The following is a 24,238-nucleotide window of genomic DNA, read 5'->3' on the forward strand; positions in this document are numbered from 1 at the left end:
TACCTGTAGTGTGTAGTGTAATGTTTTCTTTACAGAGGGAGCTAATGATACTAAAATAACTATAAATAAAACATGATCCTAGTTGGCAAGATTAGCTAGAGGGTGGCTTTCAAAAGGGCAAGTGACTTTATGGTCTCTGCTAAGCTTTGAGGTCTGTTGGACTTTAATCTTCTGAATGAAACATTGTCCTTGCAGTTAGGTACAGTTGTGTGCAGGTTTTGGCTGTTTGGCTGTTAGACATTTAAAGAAAATGTTTGTCAATATGGAATAATTCCTGTCTAAAAATATGTTGTTACCTTTTGTTGATATTTTTGACAGGGAGCAGGGGTGATGCTTTTCAGTGAGGTTTTTGTGGATGGGTAACTTACTGATTGAAAACAGTAATTAATTGTGCTTTGTCTTATTACTGGCCTCCTGAATAGCAAAATATTAGTTTAATAAATCATGATGGCATGTCTTCTACTTGGATAAAAACCTGTTATTTGTGCAGTATTGTTATTAATGGTGTGTTGCAACATCATCGTTTTATTTGCATATTGTGTTGGCTCAAAAAGTTTAATGACAATACGAATCTTTTTTCTTTTTTCCTTTTTTTTTTCTTTTTTTCCTCCTTTCAAGCACCCAAAAAGCCTCGTGTGAGGTTCAGTAACATCATGGAGATCAGGCAGCTCCCATCAAGCCACGCTTTGGAAGCAAAGCTGTCCCGCATGTCATATCCAACAGTGAAGGAGCAGGAATCAATCTTAAAAACTGTAGGAAAACTCACTGCAAGCCAAGTAGCAAAAATCAGCTTTTTCTTTTGCTTTGTGGTATGTGCTCCATTCTTTCAGAAAACTTCAGTTTAGATGCATTTAAAACTTGTATAATAATAGTGAAAAAGTATTGAGATGACTTGTATTCTTTGATTCTTATTTTATAAATGTACTATAAGAAGTAAAACTTTCCTTGTGCTGGACATGCATGTGCAAGATTTAATTATGAATCCATTGGTAGATGCTGTTGCTGCATCATGCCTCAGTTCTGAGGGGAGAGAGAAAGATAACAGTGGCAGGATTTTTGAGACAGAAAAATATAGAGGGCATATCAGTGATACCTTTTCCAGAGGCAGCTTCACTAGTACTGCCAAATGTGTTCTCTGTAATGTGGGCTCACCACAGCTTTTCCTCAGGAAGTAGAGCACTTTAAACATTATTGTTATTGTTATTATTATCATCAATAATAACAATAATACCACTGATGCATGTGCCAGAAAATAGTGGTGTAATTTTTTCTAGGGTAGTGTCCTCATGTCCAAAACAAATCCTGTTTATTCTGATCAAGGACACTACTGGCATGTACATGTATTATTTCTTGGACTTTAGTCTTATGTGGAAATATTCATAGAGAGTGGTTACTTCCCTTAGAATATGTCTGAGATCTTATTAATGAGATCTCAATCAAGAAGTGAGAAAATGCTTGCCATTTTATTCCTTTATGGAGGAATTAGGAAATATTTTTTAGGCATTGAATGTAAGAGATGCTTGTTTTGAACAGTGGAGATGAATGCTGGTTTTAAGTACTCTAAAAGACCTCATTAGGCTGACTATGTCACATGCATTACTGAAATTTCTTTGCAGCCCTTGTGCAGTTATCATCTTGAAGCACTCCAAAACAAGTTAAAAGTACCTTTAGTTACTACAGACTAGCTATTATAATGTCATTTTAATTCTTTTTAAGTTCTGAAGTATGTTATTTTGTTACTAAAGATGTATGTGGTTGGTTTGAGCCAGTTCTAAGTTTGCTGCTTTCTTTTAATGTTCCTGCCACTTTAATAGAAGTTAGCAGTCTCTTCAAGCTAAAAATCTAGTTCTGATTTTATTATTTTGGTTAAATAATTTTTTTGTTTATTCTCAAAGTAGGATTTTATTGCACTGAGAAACTTAAGCTCTGTTGTTGGTACCCAAATATTAACAAAGATATTTTTCTTTCTCCCCAGTGGTTCTTGGCAAATTTCTCGTACCAGGAAGCTCTGTCAGATACCCAAGTTGCCATAGTTAATATCTTGTCATCAACCTCTGGTAAGTTTCATTTACACCACCAGGTGTGCATTATAAGGCTGTTTATAACATAAAAATCTCTTGTTACAGTGGATTTGTGTAACATTTTTACCTGGGGATTTGACCTAAAAGCATTGAATATGTGTGTTTAGAAAATTCATTTTGTATTTGCAGCGGTTTTTGAGGGTACTTTCACTGCTTTTTGTGTGTGTACTTCTGCAGTTACATCTGTATATTAAAGAAATATATTTGGAGCGTAATAGCTTTGAAGCTGTGTAATTTTCTGGGCAAACTACTGGCAAAACTTGATTGTATAAACTCTTCTGAATTTCTTTTGCAGGGCTTTTTACATTGATCTTAGCTGCAGTCTTTCCCAGTAACAGTGGAGATCGGTTTACCCTGTCCAAATTATTAGCTGTTATTTTAAGGTAAGATAATAGGAGGGAACATTTGGTCAAAAACTCCCTGGTACAGTGAGAGGACAACTGTACCTACTATACCTGTGGTATCAGGTATAAAAGGTGTCACCCTTTTAAAAATCCTTGTTTCACAGATCAATTGAGCAAGTGAATTCAGTTAAATGCTTTGTATCATGAACCATTGCCAAATATCATTCTCTTGCAGGAAATTAGAGTGATTTTGGTTGGAAATAGATGAACTTATTTTATTGTTGTTTAGTTGTGGTTTGTTTATTTTTGTGTAAATGGTGAAAAAAGAAGAGGTTTGTTGAGTGTTTTCAGCCTCTTTCATTAAATGCCTGGTGCATTGTTCTGGGAAGTTAAAAGTGGGGTTGGTTGTTTCTAACTTGGGATCATGCCTTAGCAGTTGAGAACTCCTTTTGACTTTCCAGAAGTGGGTTTTGGTTAACTAAAAATGCCTAAAGATAGAACTGTATATTTGTTTTTCTCTTTCTTTTATCTGTTTTTTGTAAAGAAATTCCTGAATTCGAGTAACATTTTGCATTTCTTCTTTTTTTGCTAGCATTGGTGGTGTGGTACTTGTTAACCTTTCTGGATCTGAAAAATCTGCTGGAAAAGATACAATAGGTATTTGCTTATGGGCTTTAATCCTGAAATATGCAGTGATGAGTACCATCTTCTGACAGTACTAAGTAGTCATATAGCAAGCTCTATATCTCTTGCTCATGTAACATTTCACAATCTGGCTTTTTAGTTTCAACTTCTAAAACTTGCCATTTATGATAATTTTCTACCCTGTGCATATGTTGGGAAAGTATTTACGTTGTAGAGCTTTCTCCATTTTTCCATGTTTTTCATTTAGTAATGGATTCTGTAATCAACAGAGATTTAGGAGAGTTGATCCTTCTGTGCGTAACATGCTTGGCATATCTCAGGGGATTTTTTTTTCCATTTTTCCAGGTTCCATTTGGTCTCTTGTAGGAGCAATGCTGTATGCTGTCTACATAGTCATGATAAAAAGGAAAGTAGATAGAGAAGATAAACTTGACATACCAATGTTCTTTGGTAAGACCAAAAGTAACTCCTTTGAAAGTTTTAATTCAATGTGTGATTAAGTGATCAGGCACTGAACTGTGTCTGAGTGGTAAAGGGGCTTAGAAAAGCCAAGGAAGTAGAGAAAGCCTCTTACTCCCATGGTTACGAGTCCTTCAGAGCCTGGTTTAGTGAATTATTTCTTGTTTAGTGCCTTAACAATGAGAGGTAACTTCCTGTAGGAAAGCAGACAGCCCCACTGACTTAGTGAGATTTCTGATTTTTATTTTCTTTTCAGTTTCAAACCTGTAAATATCTGATGCAAATTTAGTTTGTGAATTTCAGGTTAAATTTCTTACATTTGTTTCCTTTCAAAGATTTAAAATACTGCTTCATGGCTGCTTTGCTATATGCATATTGTCAAAATAGTAGATTTTAGCTGAGATTTTGGTTATGTTGAAGAATATTTATTGTGATTTACTTGATACTGTTTTTATATTCAGGTTTTGTAGGACTGTTTAATCTGTTGCTGCTTTGGCCGGGGTTCTTCCTGCTTCACTATACTGGATTTGAAGCATTTGAGTTTCCCAATAAACTGATATGGATGTGCATTGTCATAAATGGCCTTATTGGAACAGTTTTGTCAGAGTTCCTCTGGCTGTGGTATGTATGCCATGCATTGAATATGTTTCACATGAATTATCTTACCGGTGTTCTCAGCTCTTGAGATGAAAAATTGTCTATGTTATGTCTATGTATATGTCTATGTTGCCCTTTTCTTTTTCTTTTTTTTTTTCTGTCCACATGTGCAGTTTTAGCATCGTGTCGTAATGTCCTGTTAAGACAACAGCTAACTTTAAAAAGTAGCTGATGTGATCTTGTAGTAATTAAATTACTGTGTGCTGGGCTTATTCCAGAATTGACATTTGGTACAAAAAGACTTTGTGCTACAGAGTTGCAGTAGCAAAAGGAGAGCGTGAATTTTGTTGTAACAGTTCTGTGACAATACTGCAGTGAAAGATCAAGGTGGAGTAGATGGAGTTCCACAAAAACCTCTTGGTTTTGTTTGGTGCTGTGGATTTTTGCTTGTTTTTTCAAGTTGAAAGTTATGTATGAAATTTAATAATGAGATTTTTTGTTTATTGTCAAACTTTTACACCAGTCCTGGGTATGCATGCATTACTTCATATGTTGCTTTGCAATTGAACTTCTTTGTTGATAGAATATTTTTGTGATGTTAGTGCCATCCTGTATCAATATCAGTGTCAGGTTAAGTGTAATTTTAACATAGGCAAAATAACAAACAAACCAACCCCCCAAACCTCAAACATTGTCTCTTGTCCCAAAATCAAGTACTAGCGTAGGGTTAAGTACATGGATGTGCAGAGACTTTTTTACAGGATATTTGTTTAATTAACTCAGAATGATATTCCAGTCAATTTAAGAGCTAGTTTTACTTCCAGTTCCTTTTCTATAGTTTTGCACTGGGACTAATTCAGAGTTTGTGCTGGTACCATCCAGTGTGCCACTAGTGTAGTCTTCTTTACTTTTTTTGGTAGTAAATAATGTCATTTAACCTACTTGTTTACTCCACCCAACCACATATTACTGACTAAATAATGGATGGATAGATATGACTCTTCATTTTTTTTTAACATGCTGATAAATTTTTATTGGGTTCTGTACCATTTGTTCATTTGCAGTTCTCTGTGGACAGGTTGGTTGTAATTCAGAAGCAGTCTCTTATGCTATAGAGAATCATGGTACGGAAGCAAAATGCAGGTTTTTCTAGATGAAGTTACTACATGTGAAATAGGGAAATTTCCATCCTCTCAAAAGATTGGGATGGGAATTAAGCCTCAGCCCAGAAGACATCAGTTGCCTAGTTAAGAATTTTATGCACTTTTGTAGATTTATAATGGAGTGTGATGGTTTGAGTTAGTTTTTGGTTATTTAACAGTAGCTAACAGTTCATCAAATGTCTTCCTCATTTGATGTATTACTTAGGTTGTCTTTTAACTCCTAAATAAAACCTCATTATTATAATTATTATTTATTGTCATTAAATCATGTAACTGTTATTATTTTATTGTCTTTTAGGGGCTGCTTTCTTACCTCATCGCTGATAGGCACACTTGCCCTAAGCCTTACAATACCTCTGTCCATAATAGCTGATATGTGCATGCAGAAGGTAAGGTACTACTAAATTTTGATCATTGTTTACAGAATTTCTTCTAATTAAATTCTTTTAGGCTTGTACTTGTTTATTTGGTGCAAGAAATCAGTCAAGTCTTGCACTTGGAATGTTTCCAGACAAAAAGAAGCTTTGCTGTTCAATGTTTTCACAAGCAAAGTGTAAATTGTGATGAGTACCTTTAGACTTCTGAAATTTTGTGCATGTAAAAATGGGGTAAAAAATCCCCAAACACAGCTTGTATTTTGCTTTTACTTCATGCCAGTGTGCATTTTGGAAAATAAGTCTGAAAAATAAAAGGATAAAGAAAAGCAAAGTCAAAAAGAGTCAGACCCTGAATAAATACTTTCGTAATGAACATGTGATATACAGTATGTTTTGTGTTAGTACTACCTGCATATTCCAGCATGGAAACAGAGCAAATACTGCAGTGATTCCAACAATAGTAAAACATTTGTTGGTAAGATAATTGTATTTGTGTGGCTCTTAAAGCATCTGCAATGCACACTTGAGAGATAAATTGTAATGGGGTGGTAAATAACCCATGATAGCTATAAAGGATTCGAGGAATAAAATATCTGTAGACTCCTCCCCCAAAATTCACTTTCATGAGCTCGAATTAGATTTATGAGTGAGTTAATGCTGGTAGAAAAAATAAGAATTTTATAGGTAGGTTTGTGTGTCAGTACTCATTTTAGATATACACAGGTGTGGGTGCATGTGCAAATACATTGGTAGAGATGTGTATATACATATAGTTACATATATCAATATATGAAAATTTTAGGTTGTCTTCTGAAGTGATTCATCTAAACTTTCTTCTGGGATACATTGAAAAATGGAGTATGTTTTTCTAATTCCCAGTAAACAGCTTAATCTTTAGGCTGTTTATTCTGAATAAACAGAGTCCAGATCTTGTAGAATTAATTTTTATTCATGTACTAATGCAATATGGAGGCATTTCAAATAGCAGAAACATCTCCAAAGCTCTCTTGGATGACTTTCAGCTGCTGTTGGTAACAAAAGGGCAAATTACCTTTGTAACTCCTGGTGTTGGAAGTAAATCCTTTGTCTTTCATTTTGGAAAATAAATTACTAGTATTAGAAAAACAAGTGAGGGACCCTGATTAAAGGCAAACTGCTGTAGACTTTGAGGGTTTTTGCACAAGTGTGTTTGTACAAGTCTGTCTCTGCCATACAGACATCAGAATATCCTAAGCCAAGCCCTGTGCTCATGGAAGTCTCAGGTGTCCACATCTCACATGACCTGATAGAAATTTAAGCTTCCAGCTTCAGGCTGCTCTGTTAATGCCTCTGGCCAGCCTTGTTTTTAGTTAAACCTGCACAAGAGTTCCACTGGCATGGCTAATAATCATGGAATCATAGAGCTTGAAGGGACCCATCAGGATCACCCAGTCCAACTCCTGGTCCTGCATAGGACACCCCAAGGATCACACCATGTAATGTAAAGATTAAAATATCAATACATGCAGCCTTTGTATGACTGTTAAATGGCATGGTAATTATACAGTATTCATAATCACTAAGTTTCTGAGTATTTACTTTTCTGTAATTTTCTAACATAAATCTGAATCTTAGGAGATTACAACCAGGTTTCTAACAAGTAATTAAATATTCCTTTTGGCAACTTACATGTTCTGAATTTAATTTGAAAATAGGCTTAAATAGGCTCACAGGGTTTAACAATTGCAGTTTATGAGATCTTTGAGGAGGGTCATCAGTGCCAGGTACCAAAGCTGAATCTGTTTTCTCCAAAATCTTCAGTTTTGGATCTTTTCTCCATTCAGGGGGCCATGCCCATAGCTCATAGCTCTGTTGTCCTGAAAGGCAGGTCCCAGGCTCTTCCTGTCCTTGTGCCCTTGGTTTGGAGTTACAGAACCATGGAATGGTTTGGGTTGTAAGGGACTTTAAAGATCATGTCTTTCCAACCCGTGGAATGTGTAGGAGGCTTTCTCCTTGGCACCAGAGACAGAGCTAAAAACCTAAAACTGAGACTGTTTGGAAATGGCAGTCTTATTCAGCTCCCAGTGCAAACAGAATGTTCCATTGTAAAGAATGGATCAGTGGGAACAGGTTATGCAGTTCTTCAAAGAAGTAATAGCTATAGAATTGGAACCAAATAACTCACACTGTTTAAAATAACTCAAACTGCATCTCAAACTTACAATAATAATCATTCCAAATATACAGCATGTCAATTCTTTTTTAAGCTATTGAGTGAATGATGTTTGTGTTTCAATTCCAGGTGCAGTTTTCCTGGTTATTTTTTGCAGGAGCAGTACCTGTATTTTTTTCATTTTTCATTGCAACTCTCTTGTGTCACTATAACAACTGGGATCCAGTGATGGTGGGAATCAGAAGAATTTTTGCCTTTATTTGTAGAAAACATCGAATTCAGAGGTAGGACAATGACAAACTATAATCCTGTCTCTTCTTTAACTTTTCCACAATATTCATACTCTGTTTATTTTCACCTGATTTTATATTCAGGTGTATTAATTTCTTAATAGTTGTAGTTGCCAATCCATTTATTAACCTATGTAATGCTCAGAAAATGGAAAGATGTGAAGTCTGTTTACCTTTTAAAAGAAGTTTCCTAGTGGTTGTCACAGCTTTTTCCCTTAATACATCTGTGATAATTTCTGTACCCAGCACATGCAGTGAGAATTGTGCAAACTTGAGTACACTTAATAGACTTAAGGAGTCTTTGCATGTTTTTGATGGCTAAAGTTCAAACAGCTGCATACTTGGTACTTCTGTTGGCTTCACAACAACCAATTTAATATTACTGTATGACTTAAATAACTGTGTTTCTTTCAAGAATGCCAGAAGAAAGCGAGCAGTGTGAAAGCCTCATCCCTATGCACAGTGTTTCACAGGATGGAGACAGCTGCTGTTCATAGACAAAAGGTAAACCTTTAATAAACCTCAAACGATGCACAGAAAGGTGAGGATTGGTTTTCATGGTGGCATTTGTGTTATGCAAGGACAAGTTTTTCAAGAGCATGCAGTCGGTCTTGTTCTGTATCTATGGACAGAGTTTTAAAGTGTGTCTTCAAAGTTATTGCTACTACTTGTTGCCAAGCATTATTCTCACAGTTCTTGGTCAATGGTTTTGAAATGGAGTTTTTTACTAAAGAGTATTACAAAGTTCATCCAAGACTGGATGTGAGTCAATAAGCCAGAAGAGGTATTCAGCTTCTTGGCATGGATGATGTGCTTGGAAAACATCTGAGGTAATTACTTCAGTCTTTAATGCTGTTGGGGTCTCAGTCTGGGCTACTGCAGCTCATGAAAAACACCAACCATTTAAGGACGTTTAGAGAACATCACCAGACTTTATCATTACGGGTCCCAAAAGTGGAAAGGAGCCCTTGTGTTTGTGGTTGACAAGAATTAGGTTGTTAAATTCTATTAAATATTAGGCTAAATATTTCTCATGATAAGCATAGGGAAAGTAGACTAGAATAGCTAAAGAGTTTGCAAAATATCCCTCCTTAAGAGGAGGTTAAACAAATCTCTAAAAGGAACATTACATGGTTTGTCAGTACTGGCTTGGAGCATTGAAACAAACAAAGTTTAGGACTCTCTTAGCCCTGTGCTTCAGAGCTTTGGTTTTCAATAATGTATGCAGAATTACTTGAAAGGCATGTTTTTATTTTCCTATGTTGCTTAAATCTAATAATGAAATTAAAAATATTCTAACCAGAGCAGTAATTGTGATGTCTTAAGACATGGAGTTATTTCCTTTGTTAGTAAGATGGAAACAAATACTTATGGTAATTCCTCTTTTGTAATCCTGAATTTTGTACTCCTGATAATTTTTTTTTTCTTCTTCTTAGTTTAAAAATGGAATGATGCCCAGCGAAGAGACAATCTTCAGGAAAAGTCCCTAAGGAATCATGTTTCAGTGCCTATTCTGAATTTGTAGTAAAAATAAGACGTTTCAGTTCTTTTGAAACTCTAAACTTTTTCTTGCTTTCATCTGATTTTATAAATGAACAGATTTACTACATGCCTGTCACCATAGGGAGTCTTAGTCCATCTGAGCAACCAACCTGCCTTATAACACTTGAGCTGGTGACATTACTTAAGAAAATCAAGAAAGCAAATGCTGTTAAGTGATTTCTTTCTTTTTTTAAGTCACAATTTTGTTAAATGCTGGACAATATTATTTTTAAAAGATACTTTTAAGTGAGTTATGTAAATAAGTTTGCAGGTCATCGAGTCTTACAGGCTTTCAGATGAAAAGCTAAATAGATATGTTACCTGTAGTAGGTACAAATTAAATTTTTTATGTTGTATAAATGATTTGCATATTAATAGATGAAAATAGAAAAATAATTTATTAAGTGCATTCTTACAATTACTGATGAAGGATCTTTGTATGGTCCTGGAACACTACATATATAATGTCTTAGGCCATTTTGAGTAGCCTTGTAATGGCAATGGGTGCTGATGTTTAAAAATCAAAAAAATTTCCCAACCATCAGGAATCCTTAACATTTCAGTGAATGATAAAATATTTCTATTACAACACATTTGGGTATACATTCTTACACATGTTTTAAAACAGATTGGTTCTTTAACCCATTCTCAATCCCAGTTATCTTTCAGACATGAACATTTTCAGGTGTAGCTGCCACGTTGTGAAAGAGATAAACTGGTTGTGAAAGTTTTCAGTCAATGGGTTGGCACTACAATAATCTGCTAAGCAATCTGAAAAGGAAAGGTGTTTGCATTGATTTTTCTTTCCCCCCAGCTGTATTAATAAATTTGTTCTAAAAGTGATGATTATCTTCCTTCCACTGCAGTGTTTCTATCCTTTTGAATCTGGAGAAGCTATTATAATTATATTCAGGAATATTTGAAATTAGTCAATGCCATTTTTCAGCTCCTGGCCTATAAGACACTTAGATCAAAGTTAATTTTGGCTTTTGATGGATTTTATTTTTTTGTAATGAATGTAAGGTGGATTTTTAGCCAGGAGTATTTTCTTCCACATAACAAGGTTATTAATAATGTAGGTATTTCTACTGTCCCTCCACACAAATACAGAAAGATGACATAGCAGAAATGCCTGTTCATATTTTGGCACTCCATAATGATCCTTCCATAAGAAATTTTGGTCTTTTGGTGTATTTAAAGGGAATGCAGGAAAGCAACATGCTTAACTCTACATTTATAGAAGAATTCGAGCCAGCAGCTGGAATTTAATATAAGAACTGTGTGTAGAGAAGGAAGACAAAATGAACCTGGGGCTATTCTGTTCAAATATTTATCAAACCTTTCCTTCCTGTTTTTAATACTGGCTTGCACTACAAACTTTGGTGATCTGAGGCATCTCTTCAAGATGAGATAGTAAATCCTTCTTGGACGCTAAAATAGGAATTAAAAAAAAAAACCAAATCAACCGCAACAAAATCACAAACCCAAAAGAGACAAGAAAGTCGATTAAATTTCACAGTTAAATTTTCAAACCCCACAAGTCAAGGGGTTGAAAATGCAGTATGTTGAACTAAATTTTACTTTAGTAGAATTTTCAGGCATTTTTTGATCAGTGGAGTTTCCTTAGGTTTTGGATTTGTCCTTCAAAATGATGACAAATTTAGGGGATGTTTGCATCAACTTTTTTTCAAGAAGTATTGTACTGCCTACTCAGAAATAAAAAGATAATGTCTCTCTTCAGTTAATGAAAAGTTTCAGCGATACCTGCTGAATATTTCATACCAGGCATTAACTCCAAATTTGAATCAGCTGGGACTTGTGGCATCAGTGAATTAAGCCTGGGAAGACTGAGTCTGCTTTCAGATGGGCAGTGACTGTATTTGTAGCAAAATTTTCTATTACTGTTATTTGAAATTGGTCATGCAAATATGATTGGATCTGTGATGTCAAACAGGCAGTTGCTATTTATATTTGCCCTTGTGTTCGTGGGTTAAAATCAAAGATCATCATAGCCTCCCATGTTAATTTGCACTACTCATTAGTTTGAGAGGTTAATAAGAGAATATTCTTCTGCCTCTGACCCCAGGAATGTTGAAGAATGTTCAGTAAACTCAAAGTCAGGCCTTTCCAAATGTTTTTGTTTTTAACAAAATGTGTTAATTTTTTTGAAAATAAGATACGAAATATTTTTTTCTCGTGGCACTAGGTAGCTTAAGCTGTGTTTTTGCATTAAATTACAGTTCTTTGTATAGTAAGAACAAAACAAACTCTCCTTCCTGAAAGGATTTTTAAACAGTGGTGCCCCTGTAGTTACAAGAAACATGTTACACTTTTAATTACAGAAGCTATGACATATGACATTGTTCCTGCATTTAATAGAATGTGATGGAGTTTTTTCTACAAAACCTTGTGATTTTTAGTACAATGATATTTTATAAATATAATGTCTGATTTGAAATGTAAATTGCATAGCTCTCTAATGGGTGCTTGGTAAATGCACAAGAGATTTAGCTTTGATTCTCAGGTACCTCTGATGCAATGGAGACGTGCTGGGTTTTTCTTCCCCGTGACACAACTGGAATGTGAAGGAGCTCTCTCATGAATGCTTTACCTCTGTGTGGTAGTGTAAATTGTCATTGCTCTTACTCTTTTGATTTGGGAATGTCTTTATTCTGACTTACTTCTTGTAGGAACCACATATGCTTTAGAAAAATAATGTCGAGCATTTCTTTGATTGTCATTAGATGGTTAAGGAACAGTGATTTCCCAGGCCTACAAGGTGGGAAATGAATACTATGTGTTGCTCTGTCAAACAGTTGAACTAATTCCTGTAATCCTTTGAGACAACCATCCATTTCTTCTGTGTGTGCAATTGAGGTTTTGGGGCTGTTTGGTTTTTGTATATGAAGGAAATTATGATAATTTGCCAAAAGCTACAGAGCATGCCTTTGCTTTTAGGGTTTTGGTGAGTCTCCTGTAGTTTGATAAGCAGTGTGCTGCACTTCAGAACAAAGGCAGAAAAGGATTTCAGTTTTTCTGGCCACTTTGTGTTGGGTTTCAGTCATGCTGAAAATGTGTTCACTACAAGGGACTGCTGCAGATGTAATGCTGCTTCAGCAAGGGATGGAAATACCACATCTGTAACAGAGTCTGGGGCACATGAGTGCTCCTGAAGGCGCTGAGGGCCTGCTGTTTGGCTTTCCCAGTGTCCACTGCATCCTGCTCCTTGGCTTCTGGCCTGTGGGGATCCCTGTGAGGGGGTAGGGGCTGTAGGACAGGACTGGTCTGGCTGGCCATGGAGTTGGGCTGCAGGGATTGCACACCAACTCAGAAGCTGGAGGCTGAGGCACTGCCCTGGTGTCCCCGTGGAATGGCAGATGCTGAGGTATTTTGTGGAAATGGGGTGTTAAGCAGGGTGGTTGTTCAAGCTGGGGAGCTGCAGGTGATACTTGGTCTATTCGTGGCAGACCTCCTTGGAATGTACTAATGAAAATAGGAGAGCCTGCAAATTGCTTTTCTTGGTGTGTGCTGCTGTCATTGTCATTCCTGTCACAATACTCGTGCCTAGGTACTTCTATTCACAGCTGTGATGGCTTTAAATAAGGTGGCAAAATGATTTCTTTGTAATTCTTGGTTCCATTTCTCTTAGTGTTGAATGTTGTCATTCCTATTCCCTACTAAAAGATCCTCCTGTCTTCAGGAAATGATGTTACTGAGCTGAATGAAGCTATCAGAGGACAGGGAAAACCAGTTAAATTTTGGAGATAGGCTGAGTTTATGGACACACTTTAGATTTCATATGGAAATAGGCCTTGGAAAGGCAGAGTGTAAATGAAGTGAAGAACTGGCATGCTCAAAAATCAAGAAACAAACTGATGTTAATATCACAATGGTGAGTTATATGGCTAACTGTAGGATGGTCCTTTGAATCAGTTTTCTTTATTTGGGGTAAGTTTTGAGTTAGTTACCATTTCCGGTATGGCTGTCACATGTAGTGCCTGCAATTTAATAGTTATAACTCCAGTAGCATTTAGGTGTTCATTCATAAACTGTTAGGCCTTTTTTTTCCCTATCTAATCCATGATTTCATTAATGTTGTATTTTGTGTTACATGATCATTGCAGGGCATGATTTCTCAGGGAAATATGGATGATACCATATGTTGTGAGAGGTGATAACTAATTCCTGCTTTTAAATTCCCTACAAACATTTCCAGGTTTCACTCAAACATTTCACATCATGTAACTTCCATGTTGAATTTCCTTAGGCTTATCAGGTAAATCATGAGGAGAATGTTAAGAGCATTTAAAGATGTCAATAAAATATACTCTGCCCAACACTTTGTTACTTTCTGGAGAAGTATCCATTCTAAGCTGATGCTGAAATGTGTGTGATTTTCTACTTTATTATCCTCTGTGTCATAGAAATGAATAGTTATTCTGCTGATTTTGAAGCTGCACTTCTGGCATGACAGTGACATTAACTTTCAGGGTTGGGCAGTGCTGTAATAATACATAATCTAATTCTGGGGTATATCAGGATAAATCTCTAACATAAATATATTCATTTGTATCATTAAATTTTTACAGTCTGTTCACTTTGGGGATTTTTTGTTTGTTTTTCCTGTAAAGTTACTTTGGCTAGACTGGGATTTGATCCAAAGCCCATGAAAGTCATAGACAGCATTAATAAAGTAAAATTTTATTGAAAGGAACTCTGAAGTCAGGTTGACCTTTATGCCTTTGCAGTATTTCTGTCTGCAGTATGTATCTGGAGTGGTTTGCTTTAAGACCTCAGTAATATAAATGGAGGGATTTCAGTACTGGTAAAAATGGTAAACAGTGCTGTTACTGGTCACAAAAGATACTTCCACATATCCAGTATGCAGCTTAATTATTTAAAAGGTGAATTTGTCTTGCTACATGGCTTTTGTTTAAAATCAGCAGCATGAGAAATATTAACCCCTGCACTTTGCTGTATACTTTTTTGTCTGTAGTGAGAATATGTGATCATAGTCATCAGCCTTGAGCATCAGCTTCCTCTTGATGATTTCTGCTTTGACATTTCCATTTCCATGCCCTGTTGCATTCATTGCAAAGTGAATTTCCTCTCTAGGTAAAGCCAGTGTAATTGTATTTTGACTGCCCTAGACCTCTGTGGTGTTAGAAATCTGACATAAGACATAAATCTGACATGTAATGTGACTACTTAGAGATCTGTGTTCTTACTCTTGTCATTAGTATTAGTAGGTAACCAAACCTTTTCTGGACATGCCTATCATGATGTGGAATGCATCCAGAATTCCATCTGGCTTTCACTTCCTACTTTGAAAAAGCATTAAGAGCTTTTCTCTGAGGATTTTTGTAGAAAGCAGCTGTTTAGTTCTACAAGTTCAGAGTCCTTTAACTGCATCTCAGTTTATGAAGTTGCATCCAATGTTCCCTTTCTTTTATTAATGAACTTCTGAAGGTTTTTTTCAGGGAAGGTGCACAAATTTTCTTTATGTTTCACAGGAGAAATATGACAGGATACTGAAATGGCCTCAAATAATAATTCAGGGCCATTTCTATAGTTCTTCAGATATGTTCCTGATTTTTTTCCCACTTTTTTTTTAAGAAACCCAACCAAATAAAACCAATCAAACTCCACACTTATCAAGCTGAGGGGGATTAGCCATTTAGCACAGAACTAATTTTATAATATGCAAATGACTGTATTTTATCAATGATATCAGTCAATATATTACTGATGTTGCCAGTCCACAAGTCTTCCTTGTCTGTGTTACATGTGGTACTTCTACCTAAATCTGACCACTTGCATGCCAATTAAGGTAGTTCCACTGCCAGAATGACTAATTTCTAAAATATTTTAGGATCTATTTTTCCTCTCTCTAGGGGAACAGCAGGGCTTTCCAACCAAACAGTGTCACTTTCCTATTGGAGAAGAAAAAAAAATGTAAAAAACTTTAAAACAGAAATCCTAATTGAAAATCAAGACTATTAGTAGGAAGGTAGGAAGCATATGCTGTAAAATCATTGGGGTAATTTCTTGCGTAGCCCAATTCCACATAGGAAGTGCTTGGGCAGTAGTTTATTGGATTGATCTCTGGTTGATCTTGATGTAATATAGAAAGTAGGTATTTTAAATAATCATTTCATATTGAAGCTGAAGGCTTAAATTAAGCCCTGTGATTGTTAAAAAAAAAATCGTGGAAAAAAATTATATTTGGAGATTTAGGAAGTTTTTTTTTGTTTGTTTGAGGTTTGGGTTTTTTAAAACAAAAGTCCATCCAATGCAGTTACAAAGGAATGCTCTGTTAATTGGCACTCATGAGAGGCTGTTTACATAAGGCTGCATGGAGAGCACAGCCAGGTGTTGGAGCTGACATTACCTGAATGGAATTAGAGAAATGTACTAAGTATGAGCTACAACTTCAGCATTGTAGAGCTGAAGGGGTATTTGTAATGATTTAAAATCTGTGTGAGATCTCTTTGGAATAGATATTAGTGAAACAAAATTGTTTATGAAACCTTGATTTATGAAAGTCCTGAAACTTGACTGTGTTAAAAGATGCACAAAACCAGTCATAGTTTTGATGGTTGTTTTGGCACTGCCTTTTATACCAACTTTCAGGGAATTCTCAGTTACACTTTTAAAGTGGAAGCTGCTCTAACTGAAGAGCTTTCACCTGAAGAAAACTTGGTTTCCCCTGAAGTCTGTACACTTTGCTGATAATTCAGATGTTCTGGGAGCATAGCAAGTTCCAGATATGTATCCTCTATGAAACATCTTTATGAATCATCTTTTAACCATTTTCTTTAGTGAAAGCAAAACGTGAATTGCTGATTTGTATTGCGTTTGCACTTGAAAGCCTGATTCCAGAGTGTGTTAAACCTTGATCTATTTTTGATAAAAAAGAAATGTAGCATTTAAATCTGATTTCCATTTAATGGCAAGGATATTCATGCAGAGAAAAACATATATCAGGGTTTGATGCAGTGATTTTTAAGCCAAGAAAACAGCAGGATGGCAGTGGTAAATCTGAAAAGAAGATGCGTATCTCTTCAGAAACTCTGGTTTCCTCCTGCCCTCTTTATACCAAATTGTGTCTCCATTATTCCAGGATAATACAGGTGAAGCAAGGACCAGAACTTCTACCCTTTGTTCTTTAAAAGTGAACACTGGCTTTTGTCTGGGGTGTCTTTGTCCTGTCACTTCATTTTCTGATGTGAGGTCAGTTAAATAAAAAATATAGAATAAGTATTTTTAATTAAAATCAGATTTAAGCTATTAATTATTTTGAAAATCTCTATATTAATAGAGATCTAATGAATGGAAATTGAAGTCCTATATTGCAAATACTGAACAGTGCTTATATATTTTTAACAAAACCAGTATATATATGAAGATTTGAAATATGCATGAAGGTGAAAATTGGAAGATTGTTTTTATGTTAAAAGGTTTATAAATTGAAATTCTTAATATCCAGTACCAAAACCCTATAAAAGGGCTAATGAAAAGAAAATGTAATGTATTCTGATTAACAGCCTGTGTAATACAATCAATGGGTGTGATGTTTTTGTTCTGTATTGTATTTATTATATGTAAGTAAACAATAAAGATTATAAATCTTATTTTCTTAACAGGAATTGGTATTTGGTTGGGGTTACTGCCCAAGGTGTTTTATATCATCAGTTAAGAAAAAATGGTGACTAGGGGTGGGCTTAAAGTGAGTTTTGGGGTCTCATTTTGTCTCATTTTGCCTAAGCCAGAATGTGGAAGGTAATAATTTGGTGTCAGCTTGGTCTGTGTGCTGGTTTTGGCTGGGGCAGGGCTAATTTTCTTCCCCGTGTCTGGTAGGGGGCTGTTGTTTGGGTCTGTGCTGAGCACGGATGATAACACAGATGTTTCTGCTACTGCTGAGCGGGGCTTGCACACAGCCAAGGCCTTTCTGCTTTTCCTCGCCCCTCGGGGGAGGAGTTTGGGCTGCACGGGAGGGTGGGAGGAGACCCCGCCGGGATGGGTGACCCGGGCTGAGCACGGGCTTATTCCAGACCGCAGGACATCGTGCTCACTACTTAAAGTGGGAGCAAGAAGGAGGAAGAGGGGGACATTTGGAGTGATGGTGTTTGTCCTGCCAAGTCACCACTACCTGTGATGGGGTCCTGCTCTCCTGGGGATGGCTGAACACCTGCCCAGCCGTGGGACGCAGGGAGATCATTCCTTGGTTTGCTTTGCTTGCGTGCACACTTTGAACTGTTGAACTGCCTTTATCTCAACCCATGAGGCTTCCTGCTTTTACCCTTTCCATTCCGTCCCCGATCCCACTGCTGGGGCAGGAGCGAGCGGCTGTGTGGGGCTGGATGCTGGCTGGGGTCAAACCATCACACTCCGGTCATTTAAGCAGTCAAGCACCGATTTTTGATCTCTTTTTGCGAGCGCCTGAATGGCAAAGTGTGCACAGGTCTGTGAGCAGCAGGGGGAGCTCCGGCCGTGCCCATCCCGCGGCTCCGGCTGAGCAATTAATGTATAAACAGTGAAAGACAATTAATTTACCTGTTTATCATCTCTGATTCCCGCAGTTAACCAGGGCTAGACATTGACCTTTCTTCTTGCAGCTGAACTTTCAGCGTCTTTAATAATTAAAACCTCGGGGATGATAGGCATTTACCTAAATATGTAATAAAAAAAAAGAGGAAAAAAAAATTTCCACCTTAGGCTTTTCTGAGTTTTCTGGATTAACTACAGCTGAATTATTTTTTACCAAATTCATAAATAGTACTGCTATAGGAAGAAGCAGCTTTTTACACTAAAGCAAGGGCATACTTGCTTTGGCATTAACTAATTAAAAAGAAGTTCATCTTGTATTCCCTGACAAGCAACAGGAATTCTGGAGCTCAAATTAAGAATTTGAAGCAACTTGGCTTGAAAAGTTTCTATATACTTTCAAAGGCAAGTTGGCAACAAGAATCCTGTTCCTTTTTCTAGTGTCCTAACTGATGGCTAGAATCCCAGTCATTGTGTGATTCCTCCCTTTTAAGTCAGAGAGATAAAGTAAAATGTGGAATAATTTTTGGCAGGTTCTGCCATTAAAACATAAAACCCTGAAACGCATTGCTTTCTTAGGCTCTGTCAGCACCTGATGAGTTGTGCTGAGAGGACAGCTGGCTGCATAAATGGCTGGGGCAGGTGGTGACAGAACCACAGGAAGCAGATTTTGCAGTGGAGGCTTTGATAAGAGATGTGTGGAGGCCCAGAATGAGCTACTGGAGAAACAACTGAGGTAAGAACTTATTTTGTGGTTTGGTTTTTTTTTGTTGTTGTTGTTTTGTGGGTATTTGTTAGTTTGTTTTTCCTTATCCACACTGTGAATCGATGTATTGTTATTCTGTTAGGCTATTAAGATCTAAACTCTCCTCTGTAATATCCTGACACCTGGTACTTTTCTGTATACAAAGGGATCAGTCAGTGCAGGTTCTCTAGATTGCTTTCAGTCTTTCGGATGTAATTTGTTGACACATTATCTTGTTCTACTCTGTATGCTCTTCAGTTTTAGGAGACACATTTCATACATGAAACTGCCACTTGCCAGAAGCTCAGTGTCACTTGCTGCAAGGTGAGGTTTAAAGCTTCTGAGAAGGATGATTTAAACCCCATTTTCAAACTTCTTTTCCTATCAACACTATGTATGTGGGAGACATTCTTGGATTTTATTTATGTCTGCAACCCAAGAATATTCCATTTATATTGATTTTAAAAAACTTGCACAAAATTTAAGATTTCCGAAGAAACAATAGTTTACTGCCTCAATGTGAACTCTTCTTCCTCTTTTCCCCTCACTTCCCCCTCATCTTGCCCCCAGCCACTATTTCAAGATCGTGAAACAAAAGCCAGTTCTAGTTTGTGGCTTTGCAAGCTTTCAGGACTTTTTTTTTGGTAGTGTTACCTAATGTGTTATAATTTGCTGTGAGATGAGAATCTTCATATCATAAAGATTCCTTTAATTATCTAAATAGGCTTTTCTTTGTGGGAATCTTCCAGTGTTGGGGCATTTACTAGGCTTCTTTGATTTAACTACTGGGATCCTGCTGCTAATGATGATAGAAAACTCATGATTACACTGCGAGTGTGCATTTACACAATGCAAGAGAAGCTCCATAAACATAAAGGAACATTCTGTCTATCTGTAATAGTGTTCCCATTAAGAAAGAAGCTCATCTGCCAGTATGATTTTCTTTTTATCCCTTTGGAAGAAAAAAAAAATTGAAAAGTTAAGTTTTAAGCAGATGGCTTTTGTGGCTGTGGTGTTGCAGGAAAACAAGAAGTGATGCCCTATGAGAGGTTTCTGGCCATGGAAATGTGGTGATCTCAGACCAAAGGGAGATACAGAGGAAATCCGATGCAAGGGCTGTGATGAATGGAGCTGGGTCTCATGCACACCTCTCCCCAAGTCCTCCTTGCCTTTTTATGTGTTTCCTTCCTCACTTTTCACTAATTAAGAGGATGTCATTAGTTCATAGTGTAAATATTTAAAAATATTATGGATATGTGTTAGTAATTTAACACATGTCTTTTGTGAAAAACACATTTTGGCAAAAGTGCTGCAACTGACTTCTACCTCCCCTTTCGCTGTTAGGTAAAAGCTGATACAGCTCCATCTGTCACTCTTTTGCATGTGATGTTTTTCCCAGTGCTTAAAAATGGAGTTGGATTCATTACTCTTCCTACAGGAATGTGTTGGCCATAGTGAGCTTGAGGTGTAGGAAGAGAAGCTCCTGGAAAATGTGTTCCTAGTGTAAAACAGAGTTGCAGTGAAATATTTTTCTCAAGGAAATGGTTATGGACTAAGCCAGTGTCCTCTCTGAGATGCAAAGGGGCAATAAGGACCAGCCTAACCAAGAGAAGAAAAGAACAAAGTGATGATCTGTCAGGAGCTGATGGAGAGCCTTGGTAAGGGAATGAGCAGCCCCTTGGAATTAGATGCATAATGGATTTCCACTAAATGAGGTATACCTGAGCTCTTGCAAAAGGAGTCAGCCTGAGCTGAAATTATTCCTGTCCTTGTGTGCTCCTTTTGTACTCGAGGGTAGGGTAAGAGGTTGAGCTCTTGATAAAGCTTCAAGACAGAACAATTTTGTGAGAGTCTCAACTGTTCTGTGAATAGTGAATGAATCAGCTTCAGATTGTCATGGATTAAAAGTTTCAAAACACCCAAAAATTGAAATGGTAGAAGTGTTTCATTATTTTAAAAAACACTAATTTGCTTTTAGGGGTCTCAATGGTATAAAGGTTTGGTGACACATTGAGTCTGTCATGAAATAATAGTAATGTCATGTTGGCACCCTGCCAAAGTAATTCCTCAAAACACCTAGTTAATGCTTTTAATGATGTATTTCTGCTTTCTGGCTCTGGTCTGCCATTATACCTGCCAGCCTACCTCCTCCTTTTGCAGCTGATTTCTAAAACTGACACATTTATGTCTCCCTTTATAAGTTCTTCATTTTTCCCTTTTTTTCCCCCCCTCTCCTCTCACAGGTTTAAAAAAAGACAGTTCAACTCTAAATTGTTTGAAAAATTGGCAGCAGAGTCACCCTAGCAGTATAGCAAAGAGTCACAAGTACAGAGGAGTTGAGAATCCTGGCTTTGTGAATTTCTCGTCACATACCAGACTATTTAAATCTGAAGTGTATGTTGGCCTTGAAGTGGATCTTCAAGAGAACTCCTGAACAAAGCTGCTTGTTCCACACAACAATATTGTGTCATTTGTTTAGAAAACACTGCTTCTTGCTTGGTTTGGTTTTTCAGGAGAGGATAACAGTTTCAAGATAAAGGCTGCTGGGTGTCAACTCAAAACAGAATGGACTCTTAGAGAAGCTCTAGAGTACTACAGTCAATTCCATAGTGTCCTTCTGAACATGACCTGTTCCAAGGGCCCAGCCTTTTATGTGCTGCTTTGAGAGTTGTGAGTAGACACAATACCTCTTCCCTTCCTTATCCTTACTGATTATACTTGGGAAAGTTCCTTCACCTTCCAATGGTTTGGGTTTTCCCCTTCCTGAAATCATGGTAATGATTACAATCCCTTTTTCAGGAGGCAAAAACAAGATAAATTGTTAGCACAGTTGCTTCAGGGCCTGGGCACAAAAATATTGTTCCCATGTCCTTAAGAATGCCTCAGTTCTTAAGGAAGCTACAGCTTTCAGCCCAGGCCCTGCAGCAATATTGCCATCTTGTGTCTCATATTCCCTAAATCTCCCTAATTCCTCCTGCCCTGCCTGACCTGTGCTACTTGAGCAGTCAGTTCACTTCCCAAAGTCCTTAGTCAGTGCTAGAGGTGCCAGCACTGAGAGATCAGGACCTTTAGTACAGATGCCACCAGAGACACAGCAATGAAGATTAACTACTATTTCTTACATTATTAAAGGAAGTCTTTTAGCTGCTTGAAAAGAGAGTGGGGATTGCTCCAAATACCTAAAAGTCTTTTTTCTTCAATGTAACAAATGTTGGTTTACCTCAACGGCTGTGCTACAGAAGCTGTTCCAGTACCAAAGGGTGCAGAGCCACCATAATGGAGATATAGGAACATTAGAAACTGTGGCTGGGATTCAGTTTTTGAGGAACTGGCCTAGGCTCCCCAAAATTCACATCTGTAGGAGACCAGGGAAAGGAATAAACCAAGAAGGGGAGAGGGGTAGGAAGAGAGGTAAATAGGGTGGCACACACACAGGGTGAAGGCAAGTCCTCTCCTTCCATCTCTAATTCTGCCCCTTAAGGTAGTTATCAGTAATTCCCAAAGCTGGAAGATCAAACCTTTTCCATGTTTACTGTTCTCTAAGCTATTCCTTCTTACAGCAGTGAAATAATTTTTATGTTCTGTCCCCTTAGACCAGACCTACCTTGCACCATTGAAACACCCCAGAGATGTTTGTATATTTATTTTTCTGTCTTAGAAAAACCTGCACATAGTGAAAAACATTTTGAAAACATTCTACTAGCAATAATTTCATCACTCTCCACCCACAATCTATTGAGTCTGAACATTTGCTTCCTCTGAGCCGCCTTGTTGCCTCTAAACCTGTTCACAGACCTCTGAAAATGCTTTTCCTGCATTCTGCAAATCACCAAACTCAGGTAGGAGAAATTCTTCCACTGGTAAATGGACTCTGCGGGTTAGTGGTACCCTGGTGTGCTTTTTGTTTGGTTTTTAATCACATGTTACTCCCACAAACCTACTGTGTTTTTCTTTTTCCCATCTTTATATGCACCAAGTTACTCCTTGGAGATAGTCAGGCTTCCAAAAGTTGGGAGCCTGAAATGTGTGTCTTTTACAGAAAGTATAAGCACTTACATGTAAATTGTAACTCTCTGAAGAAACACCTAAAAAATTACCCCTCGCCCACACACTCACTGTCCCACTGAGCTGAGATTTCTCTGTGCTCTATGGGCTTTAAATATAGGGTGTCCCTTTCCCCCTTCTTAATTTGCTGCTCTATTGGGAGGGTTTTTTCCCTTCCTTTAGAGACAAAGCAGCCTTTTGGAGAATTCAGGATAGCTGAAACATCTCAGCAGGTGTGGTGTGAAACTGGGCTTGCTGTGAACACTGACTTACAACTTTTTGCTCAGAGGCATCCCACTGAGTCTCTGTTCAGGTGAACAAAATCCCACTTCTGAGAGCGTTACAGGCTGGATCATCAACTGGGAGTCAAAGGCATGGCCCCATTTATTTGAACAGAGCTGTGCTAATTCACATCAATGAAAAAATCTGATCTTAATGGATAATCTGCAGTTAATCCCTACAGTGGGTAAATAACTGTCTCTAAATGCCGTCCTTAGGGTGCTTATTTGCTGTTAATTTGATTTTGTAACTTTTCTGTAGATTTTTTGGTAGCAAATGAAAATTTATGTGACTAGAAGAAAGAGATATACCTGAGGCTCATTACAGTACAAGTGAGAGTAGGAGCAACAGATGTATCTTGCTCCTTGCTGATTGCATGAGCATGTGGATCACATGAATGAATTCTTTATATTAAATGTGGCTTCTTTGTTGTCCATCACCCTAAAGGAAACTCAGAGTTTTAAATTTCATCTTTCCCTTTCTCTCCTAGTTACTGCTTCAGTTCTTCTCTGCACTGTTCTTGGAATGGAGTTTTTTAATATTATTTCCCCAAATAGTTTGGTTTTAGAATGATATTAACATTATTGCTAATAGTAACTAAAGTGCAGAGCTTCTTGGAGTCAGGGATTTCATGGCTATGTGCTGGTTATAAATTTCTGGATGGGGTTTAACAAATCATGCCAAGAAAACAGAAGGGCATACTGTCCTTGACCCTTGATAATGTTGATTTTCCTGAAAAGAGTTCTTGTGTCACTAGTCTTGATCCTTTTGCAAAGTAAGTACCTGCTTGCTGCTGTTTTCTGTCTGCAGAACATCCTTCTCAGAATCAGTTAGGTACACTGCAATAATTATTTACTCTTAATTAATGTGGTAGTTTTATTCATGGCTTCCTTTACTGGTCATCTGTTCTATTATTTCAAATCCAGGTCTGGCAAAATTTCTTTGCCTGCAATTGCTTGAGAGGAAGATTGTA

General features: G+C 37.2%; 1 protein-coding gene across 5 annotated transcripts in view; it reads left to right on the forward strand.

The window, feature by feature from the left end:
• SLC35F5 (solute carrier family 35 member F5) overlaps positions 1–18,878 on the forward strand; it is a 31,801-nt gene extending 12,923 nt beyond the window's left edge. For 4 of the 5 annotated variants that reach the window (XM_082284871.1, XM_082284872.1, XM_082284870.1 and 1 more), the window contains 10 exons: positions 619–809; positions 1,976–2,057; positions 2,377–2,464; positions 3,018–3,082; positions 3,416–3,520; positions 3,991–4,150; positions 5,588–5,678; positions 7,948–8,102; positions 8,524–8,612; positions 9,545–17,284. In XM_082284871.1, coding sequence (XP_082140997.1) covers positions 619–809; positions 1,976–2,057; positions 2,377–2,464; positions 3,018–3,082; positions 3,416–3,520; positions 3,991–4,150; positions 5,588–5,678; positions 7,948–8,102; positions 8,524–8,605 — 1,019 coding nt within the window. In that variant the 3' untranslated portion in view covers positions 8,606–8,612; positions 9,545–17,284. Of the gene's footprint in view, positions 1–618; positions 810–1,975; positions 2,058–2,376; positions 2,465–3,017; positions 3,083–3,415; positions 3,521–3,990; positions 4,151–5,587; positions 5,679–7,947; positions 8,103–8,523; positions 8,613–9,544; positions 17,285–18,776 lie in introns of those variants that run through there. The other variant, XM_082284874.1, reaches the window with a different exon arrangement.
• The last annotated feature ends 5,360 nt before the right edge of the window (positions 18,879–24,238 follow it).

Source organism: Coloeus monedula (assembly GCF_965178545.1).
Source record: "Coloeus monedula genome assembly, chromosome: 7".
NCBI classification, from domain to species: domain Eukaryota; kingdom Metazoa; phylum Chordata; class Aves; order Passeriformes; family Corvidae; genus Coloeus; species Coloeus monedula.